Consider the following 10,000-nt stretch of genomic DNA (forward strand, 5'->3'; position numbering starts at 1 on the left):
GGTATTATGTTCACCAGTTATATTTTTTTGAATTTCTACTGAATTTATCACACCAGATCAACACTGCTGATAATCAGAGTAGCTATTGGATGCGGAAATCTTTATCTAGCGATGATGATGAATCATACAGGATGAATCATGATGTAAGAAGTTGCTGTCAATGTGGTTTTTTGGCTTCTTTGCATGCGTGTGTGTAATGTGTGTTTGGATATATATGTTTGTATATAGACGTGTATGTGTGTGTGTATCTATCTATCTATCTATCTATCTATCTATCTATCTATCTATCTATCTATCTATCTATCTATCTATCTATATATGTATATGTATATGTATATATATATACATGTTTGTATTTCTGTAGCCGTAATATCTTTTGCCACTCTTTCATTCTTTCACCTCCCACCCTCACACAACTACTCATTCTGTTATGCTATTCTTCACGCTTCACACCATTTAAACTTATCAATGTCTCTTTTTCTGTTATTGTTTAGCTTGATGTTTTACATTGAAAGCTTTAACTTCATTTTCTGCTGTGAAAATTCACTTAAACCTTTCTTTCTTTTTCTTTTTTGTTTCCATCTATGTTCAATCATTTCTTCTTTTTTCCCTAAGTTTTTGTTACATTTTTTTCTTAACCCTTTTGTTACCATATTTCTGTTGAAAAACACTTTCTTTATTTCAATTAATTAAAAAAATTGTAAAGAATTTAGTAAAATAACTTTGACATTATGAAGAATTTTAACTTTGATCATTTTAAACATGAAGTTTGTACCATAGATCCAAGGATGGTCTTTGTTGGTTTGGTATCAAAAGGGTTAAAGCACCTCTGTGTTTAGGGCATCAAATGTGGGATGTGCATTATAAGTGTTGTCTGCCTTCTGTGAAGCAACTGCTTGTTTTTAGTATTATTGTTGTTTTTGCTCCTATTGTTTGTTTTGGTGTTGTTAGTTTTGTTGCTCTTGTTATTGTCCAGATTATTATTATTATTATTATTATTATTATTATTATTTTGTTATTGTTATCTGTTTAATGTTTCTTTATGGTTGTTGCTAATCTCATCATTCTGCTTGATGTAGATCACCTCACTGTTTGTGTTATTGTATTTTACCTTTGTACTCTGTTCCCAATATCTCAGGCCCTTTCTTTCTTTCAGTACATTTTTCACTGCACTATATGATGCACATCTCTGTTTTTCTGCTATGCCTGTGTGTGTATGTTTGTAATATTGCTTTATTTCATTTATCTTTTGCTCGGGAAGTGAGAGTTGTGTTACTTCTAATTTTCTGTGTTTTGGGTTTTATATTTTTCAATAGTTGTTATGGATATGTTTTAGGCTTACTCTTTAATGTTGTGTGTTATTGGTATTTTTGCTTGCTATAATATGCCTGAGTAGATCTCGTGGTCACCTCCTCAATGTGGCCAAGAGTTCTTATCTCGCTGCAATGGGGCTGGCTTCTGTTCTGTCTTATGCCAGAAAAGAAGAAATCAATACTTCGAATATATTTTTCTTATTTGTTTATAATGCAGTTATAATCATCAATACATGCCTCACTCATACATAAATATATTATTATTATTATTATTATTATTATTATTATTTTATTAATGGAATTAATTATTATTGTCGCACTGTAAGTTTATGACTAATTCACTTGTTTAGAAGGTTCTGTGCTGTATTTTGTTGTTTAAATTGTTTTGCAAGCCAGCTGCTCTTTTGTGGGGCTGACGTTTGTTAACCAACGCCCCATTTTGGGGGTGATACAAACATTTTTGTTTTCAAATTTCTTCAAAAATTTGCTTTGAAGAAAGTAAACATTGAAGATGGTGATGAAAAGCGGGAGTGAGGAAGGAAGGTGGTATGGCAATTTGCATGAGGACTTCCCTGTCCTCCCCACCATGGTTGACAGCAGGAAGCAAAGAAGGAAGAAGAAATGAAGAGTCAAAAAAAGAAAAAAGAAGATGAAAAGCAGGAAAAAGACAAGAAGAAGGAAGGAAGGAGTAAAGTCTTCCTCACTACATGGAAATTGAAGCAGCACAAAGAACAATATTGAAAGTAACTGCTGCAAAGAGTCTAGCAAAAATGGAGTTAGTGGCAGGAAAGAGACTCTTGCAAATATCATGGCAGCTGAGGAATTAGTTAACATCTCATTGGAGAGCAAAATAGAAAAACTAAACAAGGCAGCAAAATATATGAAAATGAATGGAAGGAGGGTAGAATTGATGTCTCCAAGTGAGGTGCTTGAAGCAATAGCCAAATGGACAGTGGTCTACAGGAAACTTGAAACTTGAAAATGCTAAACACAACCAGGTGGAGAAAGCCTTGAAAGATATATGGCAGGATATCCACCACATTACAAGAGTAAGGTAGTATGACAGAGTAGAGGTCCCTTTTAAGACCGAAGGGCAGACAATACAGAGCTAGGTGGCCATGTGTTGCACCAAGGAAATTGCCCTCTTCCCAATATACATGGGAAGAAGGGTGGTACAAATTACGGTACCAGATATCCCACTGGGCTTGGATTTATGGTGGATTCTCGCCTGTATTAGTATGGACGGGGAAGAGAATCTTTTGGATGTTAAATGATCAAAGAGGGAAAATTGCGTTGGACTACCTTGGAGGTTCTTCTCCATGTGAAGCCAGAGCAGTTAGAGAAAGTCCCAGACCTGATTTCCCTCTCAAATGGAGTAGAACTAAGGGTGAATGTGGAGGGCTGAAGGCTGGGGTGCCATGATTGTGGTTCATTGGGCCACTTACAGTTTTTCTGCCCACAGAACCAGAACAGAAGGGCAGAAAGAAATGTCCAAATGAAAGCACCACAACCCATGAGTCAACAAAAATAAGAAAATCAACAACAGAAAGCCAGAGGAATAGAAACAGAAATTGAACCCAAGGTGACAAAACAGGCAGGTATTACGGTAAAGGTGGCAGTGGGAGTAGCACCAGCAGCAGTGGTGGAAGCTACAGTAGCAGTAGCTACAACAACAACAACTACAAGTGAACCAGAACAAACAACACCAGAAGAAAATATACAAGACACAGACTCCTCTGTACATCCAAGTGATGATGAGGGGGAAGTCTAAAAGGCACAAAAAAAAGTAATAAAACAAGAAAGCGAAACAGAAAAAAAAAGGAGAAATCCAATAAATGACAGACACACTGATGACAACACCACAAGCACCACAAGCACCAATACCATCACAAACACCCACAACTGAATCAAAAACACAACAAACTTTAAAAGGAAAAATGTCACCACAACAGCAACAACCATCCACACAGCAGTGGAATTTCATGCTAGTGAGGAGGGCTAATGAAAAGCTTACTCTCATAGTACAAAACGAGAACACTGAAAGAGAGGGGGTGATCTGCAGCCCCAACATACAAGACTGGAAATGCACCAAGAGATTTTCTCGTGCCTTTCTTTAGGAAATTCAGTCTGACAATAGTGGCTACTTTCTTAACTGCAGACATATAATTGAAGACAGTCAGACAACACCCTTTTCAGTTTGAGGAAAGGAGCTGACTCTGGACAGTCAGTAGTTTGTTCCACGCCACACAGCAAATAATTGTTGTGCCAGCTCCTAAAAGCTTACATGACTGGTGAGGACTTTGGCTCCAACAAAGTAATCTTATTTGTTATAAACTAAAAATCAACAAGTATAGTAACCTTTGTTACTAACAAGGAGCTCTTTGGTGTTGGGCTGGATGACGTCAAATGATAATCAGGAAGCCAACATTAAAGCTATCTGGAGAATCTTTGGTTTTGACATCCACCAATGCCACCCTGTCACTTAACAATGGACAACTTTGCAATTCATCTGGAGACTAAACAGAAAGGTCTCTTTACAGGAACTATAGTTCATTATTTGGTATAGTCACTGTCTGATACTGCACTAACTGTTTTTTCAAACTCCTACCAGCTGGACAAATTTGTTTGACCTACTGGTAGAGTTTGTCCCTTTTGTATGTAGGGATGTCAACCTGCTACACCTGGACTAGTCAGCAGATATGAAATCAAAGAAAACATGGTTGTTCAGTAGGAGGATACAAAGAAGTCAAGGCAAGCAATTCTATTGGTCATTAACCATTGCAAGGACAGAGATTGTTTTTATGTTCACAACATGTGGAATTGATGAACCTCATCTACTCTGGAATAAAAACAATATGGAGGAACGCTAACTTGATCAAGTCAGAAGACAGTATATGGAATGTTGCCTTAATGTCTTCAATCAAGCTCTTTGCTACCTATCCTGTTAACTTCAGAACTGTAAGATACTAGAGGCAGATAAAGGAGTGGAAGTAGCACATGAAATCTTCACATGATAAACTACAATATTGATGACTTGTATCAGTTTGTTAATGAAAATGAACTTTGGTTGGTGGATGACCTGAACTATGTTGATCATAACATCATGACCACCATTGAAAATGACAAGAAAGATCTCTTCTTCATTGATGGGGACGTAAACAGACACACATGCAACAGGCTTCTATACAGTTTCCATCTACCAAACTCACTCACAAGGCATTGGTTAGCCCAGGGTTATAGAAGAAGATACATTGTATGACTGAACCTGAAACAACATGGTTGCAAAATGAGCTTCTTAACCACACAGCCATGCCTGTCTTATATATATATATATATATATATATATATATATGATGATGATGATGATGGATTCTCTTGTCATGAATGACAAATGAGGGTTCAGTAAAAGAAAGTGGTAATCATGTTCTATGGACATGAATGTATCTCTTGAGGCCTGCTGGTGCCTTGCAAACATTTTGGCAAAGGGAAGAAGTTGTGGACTCAGTTTATTTGAGTGCTTTTGGATCATTCACTATGTATTTTCTCGAGTGGACAGCAAGGCCTGCTTTGCTTCATGCCACAAAGCCAAAATGGCAGGTAAGGTTTCCATTTAAAGGAATAGTGTTTTGCCAGCATGCCTTGATGCTTGCATGAAGTTGGCTTGTTCAACCAACAGTGCTTCAAAGCAAAAAGTAATATTTTGGTGCAGACAGTTCAAGATTTGCTCTTTGCAGATGATTGTGCACATGTAGCACATACTCTCGAGGACAGCTTCTCATGTGCATGGAAGGCTTTTGGTCTGACCATTGGCATCAAGAAAACTGAGCTTGTCCGTCAGCCCATTCGCAACCATCTTCCCCACTATTGCCCACGGGGAAGAAATTATTATTATTGTTGTTGTTATTAATTATTATTATTATTATTATTGAGTGAGAGAGCAGTTCGTGCCATCAAAGTGACACCGGGGTAAAATATATGAAGCCCAATATACCCATCATGACTACCCGTCTGATAAGGGTACACCAGGCACATGCATCACAACCATATGTGCGAGACATGGTGATCTCATATCAAGATAAACGGCCCAAAAGAGCTACGTAACCAAGGGGAAGCGTTTTGGAACCGTGGAGGTTCGCTTCCCAACAGAGGAGCTTGCAAGGGCGAACGCCATTTCGCCCTTGCAAACTGAGAATTTGTTACTAGTTTCGACCCACCTCGGGCGAAGAGTAACAAAAATAAAAATCGACCTCGCCCCCCTGAGCTAGATATGTCATGGCTGGTGGCAGCTGTCCTCTATGATATAGAGGACACTACCACCATTCTAGATGTCAGGAGAGTGAGGGCGAAAAACTGGTTGGGGATGGGAGTGCTGCTTCTTGCGCAAATTCAGCAAGAGAATATAAGTAAAGTCCCTGATTTCGTAAGTTTGCCGGACGGCACCAGGCTAAACGTTGCTGTGGAGGGGCGAAAGCCAAAATGTTTTCTCTGCAGCAGCGAAAGCCACTTAAAGAGGGACTGTCCCATTCACAAAAAGAGGATGGAGGCTTTCAGCAAGAGGCAGCAGCAACAACAACAACAACAACAACAACACAAGCAACAGCAACAGAAACAACAAAAACAGAAAGAAACACCAAAGGCTGCCACACCACCAACACCATCACCAACACCAGCACCAAGACGAACAACACCACCTCCAACAACAACAACCACCACCAAACCAACACCGACACCAGTACCTCGAAGGTCGACAGCAGCGACATCAACAGTAACAGGAGCAGCGGCACCACCGATACCGGCGGAACCAAAAACTTTTCGTCCTGCTACTGAAGCAGACCCCTCAACCATTCCTTGCCGGATGAAGAGATCTCGGATTGTGCGAGCTCTGATTCCAACAAAGGAGAATGGAACATAGTGCTCCAAAAAGAAAAGGAGGAAAAAACAAAAAGATTTACAGGGGAAACACGAACAAATAGTACTTCCCAACATCAACAACAACACACACTCACAACAACAAACAACAACAACAACACTTTCGACACCACTACTGCCACTACCACAGACACAAACAAACACAGACACAATTACAGACACGATTACAGCAGTGAATACAAGAAACCAGGAACTGGTTGAGTATTTGAAAAACAAAACAAGCACAAACATTACAGATTTCATAATACCTACACAAACACACCACCAGCACACATTCTCACAATAAAAATAAACAAAACAGTTTACAACGAAATAAAACAAATATTCCCTAACGATGTGGGATCGTTAGGGAAAAGTTTCTCTCAGAAACTTTACAAAAATATTATTGAAGCACCCGTGCAAAAGCACAAGGGAGCCACCCCCACCACCAACAACAGTAAGTAGAGCCTTTTTTCTCCTTTTTTTTCCCCTAACTTTTGAAACATGGCAAATCTTAGAATCGGTTGCTTGAATGTGAGAGGCCTCGGGTCACCTTGGAAACAGGGTCACCTGTTAAACGACCTGAGGTTTCATGATGTGGATGTAGCAGCCATCAGTGAAACCAGGCTCTCCGACCCGCAGGAACTCGCAGCCCTTTTCGGCGGATACGAGATATTTCTATCTCCGTGTCGGCGGGAGCGGGCGGTGGTGGTACTGCGGTATTGTTTCGGAAGGGCCTGGACCTGAAAATAAGGACAGTCTTCTTGGATCCGGAAGGTAAGTTGGTGGTCCTCGACGTCGACGGTAGTGACGGCGGTGCTTTCAGACTGCTGGCTGCCTACGCTCCGACAGGAGCAGGGCAGTCGGATTATTTCAAACGTCTGGAAGTTTTCCTGGGAACGTCACGCACTCTAGTACTAGTTGGGGATTGGAACGCTGTCTTAGACGAACGTTTCGATCGGGTGGGCAGGGGAGCGTCTGATAGGAGAGGGGGAGGGTGCAAGAGCCTCGCCAACCTACTCGGCCGCTTTCAGCTGTCCGACAGGTTTCGACTAGACAACCCGAATGTGCCAATGTGGACTTGGACAAACCGCATCGGGTCGTCTAGATCGTACTTAGATAGAGTGTTTTGTAGGCCAGCGGATAAGGACAGCGTAGGGTGTCCACAATTCCACCTAGTCGAATATACGGACCACAAATTAGTGATCTGTACGGTCGACTTAGATAGGCTACATAGACAGGGACCCGGCTACTGGAAGCTGAACGCGTCGTTAACGGCGTGCAAAGCTTACAGAGACCGGATTAGTTTACTAGTTAAGCGGGCGCTCACGGGGGCAATCATCAACAACAACTGGTGGTTTGCCCTCAAGAGAGCAATTAGAGTAGAGTCGATTAGGTTAGTAAGACTAGTATTGAACGTAGGAGAGAGAGAGAGAGAGAGAGGGATTTAGTTAAGAAACTAGACGAGGCTCTTGACACTGGCATCGCGACCGACGTGTTGGCAGCAAGGTTGGCCCTCGACCAACACTTCGACGCCAAACACGAAGGCTGCGTTGTCAGAGCTAAGCACGTTCGCTAAGCGGGGAGGGGACTAGAGCCGCTCGATGGGCCCGCGTGGCGGAGGCGAAGCGAGGCAACAGAGCAACCATTCGGTCTTTGGTGGACCAGAACGGGCGCGAGGTTACCCAACCGAAGCAGATGTGTACGGTGCTTCAGCGGCACTTTGCTCAACTGTTTGGGACGAGCGGTGGAACGGACACCAACGGTACAGACTTCGGTGTGTACCTGGACGGACTGCCGCAACTCTCGGACAGCGAGGCAGAGTGCTGCGAAGGACCGATATCTGCCTGGGAAGTACAGGAAGCGATGAAGAGTTGCACGAGAGGTAGATCGCCGGGTTTGGATGGTCTGCCCTACGAGCTTTACTTTTCAATGCCAGACTTGTTTGCGGACCTGTTGGCAAACGTCTACTGCAACTGGCAGCAAAACGGGAGAATTCCTGCTTTTGTCTGTCGAGGGGTGGTGGCTTTGCTAAAGAAGGACCCAAACAAGGGGGACGTTATAGGGAATTTCCGGCCCATCACTCTGCTCAATGCAGAGTTGAAGATTTTGGCCAAGGTGCTAGCCAAGAGATTGGCGCTTGTCGTGGACAAGCTGGTCGGCGGGACGCAGACATGCGCCGTGCCGACCAGGTCGATACACGACAACTCCATCTCATGCGCTACATCATAGAGAGGGTGGGTAACGACGCTGGCGCGGGTGGGGCTTTGATCAACTTGGATCAGAGTAAAGCCTTCGATAGGGTCGACCATCGGTACCTGGCAGCTGTCCTCAAGGCAGCCGGCTTCGGTCCAGTCTTCCGCGGGTGGATCGCTGCTTTATACAGCAACATCTGCTCGGTGATACGGGTGAACGGTCACCTTTCGGAACCGTTCGACATCTCGCGTTCGGTCCGCCAAGGATGCCCTCTCTCCTCCCTCTTGTACATTTTGACTCTCGAGCCATTACTGCGCAAGTTGGAGGCTTTGAGGGGCATCCCGCGCGATCTAGGAGGCGGAAACAGCGTGTCTGCTTATGCCGACGACGTCACCGTGGTGGTGTCGAGCCACAGGCACATTGGCCTGATTGGCGAGACGCTAAACCAGTACGAAGCGGTGACAGGGGCAAAGATTAACGCGGAAAAGTCTGTGGGCTTGCAACTGGGCACCTGGAGAGGCAAGCCCATGCCGTCCAACAGCGTCGTAGGGCGCTGGACAGACGGACCCGTTAAACTGCTCGGGGTCTGGTTCGGTCCGGACCTCCAGGTGGATAAGAACTGGGAAGAGGTGACGAGCAGGGTGGCACGTCTCACCCAGAAATGGGCCGAGAGGAAGCTGTCCCTGAAAGGTCGAGCGGAGGTGGCGAATGCGTACATCGCATCCGTCATCTATTACCGCTTGACCGTCGTCCCTTGTCCCGACCGCTGGTTGGCCAAGCTGGTACGCCTGCTCTTCGACTTTTTGTGGAAGGGTCAGGTGCCACTGGTCAGGCGATCCATCTGCTGTCAACGACCGCTGAACGGAGGCCTTGGAATGCCGTGGTTGCTGTTGCGCAGACATGCGCTCAGGCTGCGGCATCTCAAGCGCTTCCTAGACGGTGAACAGGTGTGGTCGTCTTTTGTCAGACGCGATTTTCCGCAGCTCGTCTCTTTGACGGAGCTGCGCTGGATCAAACTAGACAGTAGACCGAGAAAGGGCGCTTGGCACCTCGAGTGCCGTCAAGCCCTCTCCGCCCTCCACCAGGCGGGCAATGCGGTCGGTTACAGCTCCACTCTAGCGTTCTATAGAGGGTTAGTGGAGGAAAAATGCGACGACGTTCTTGGGGAAACTCTAGGCGTTGAAGACGACGAACTGAGCGGTCTGTTCGGGAGGACTTTCGGGCCGGGGCCGATGGATAATTTCCAGAGGTCTCTCGCCTGGCAGTGCTACCGAGGGGCTCTGCCTGTTCGAGATAAACTCTACCGGCACGGAAGTGCCGTCAGCCGGGCCTGCCCGAGGTGTTGCCAGGACGACGAAACCGTTCTGCACGCACTCGTCCAGTGCCCGAGTATTGCTGAAATATGGGTTTATGTCGAACAGCTACTGTCACGTGTAGGACGGATCCGACTATCGGCCGAATCCATAGTGAAGATTGCCCCGCCGACCTCCTTTAACAAGGAGGGCGAGGCCGTTTTCTTGTGCCTAGTGGCTGTGGCGAAAGAGGTCGTGTGGTGGACTCGTTGAAAGGGCTAAAGACAGACA

The 10,000-nt window shown here is 44.5% G+C and overlaps 1 protein-coding gene across 6 annotated transcripts in view; it reads left to right on the plus strand.

Annotated features, from left to right (window-relative positions):
- Nucleotides 1-10,000, plus strand: part of LOC115213842 (small G protein signaling modulator 3 homolog) — a 79,429-nt gene that overhangs the window by 33,178 nt on the left and 36,251 nt on the right. For 4 of the 6 annotated variants that reach the window (XM_036505024.1, XM_029782773.2, XM_029782774.2 and 1 more), the window contains one exon: nt 57-143. The exons of the other annotated variants lie outside the window; for them this stretch is intronic. In XM_036505024.1, coding sequence (XP_036360917.1) covers nt 57-143 — 87 coding nt within the window. The remainder of the gene's footprint in view (nt 1-56; nt 144-10,000) is intronic. 6 annotated transcript variants of the gene reach the window in all.

This window comes from Octopus sinensis, linkage group LG7, assembly GCF_006345805.1.
Source record: "Octopus sinensis linkage group LG7, ASM634580v1, whole genome shotgun sequence".
Classification (NCBI taxonomy): Eukaryota; Metazoa; Mollusca; class Cephalopoda; order Octopoda; family Octopodidae; genus Octopus; species Octopus sinensis.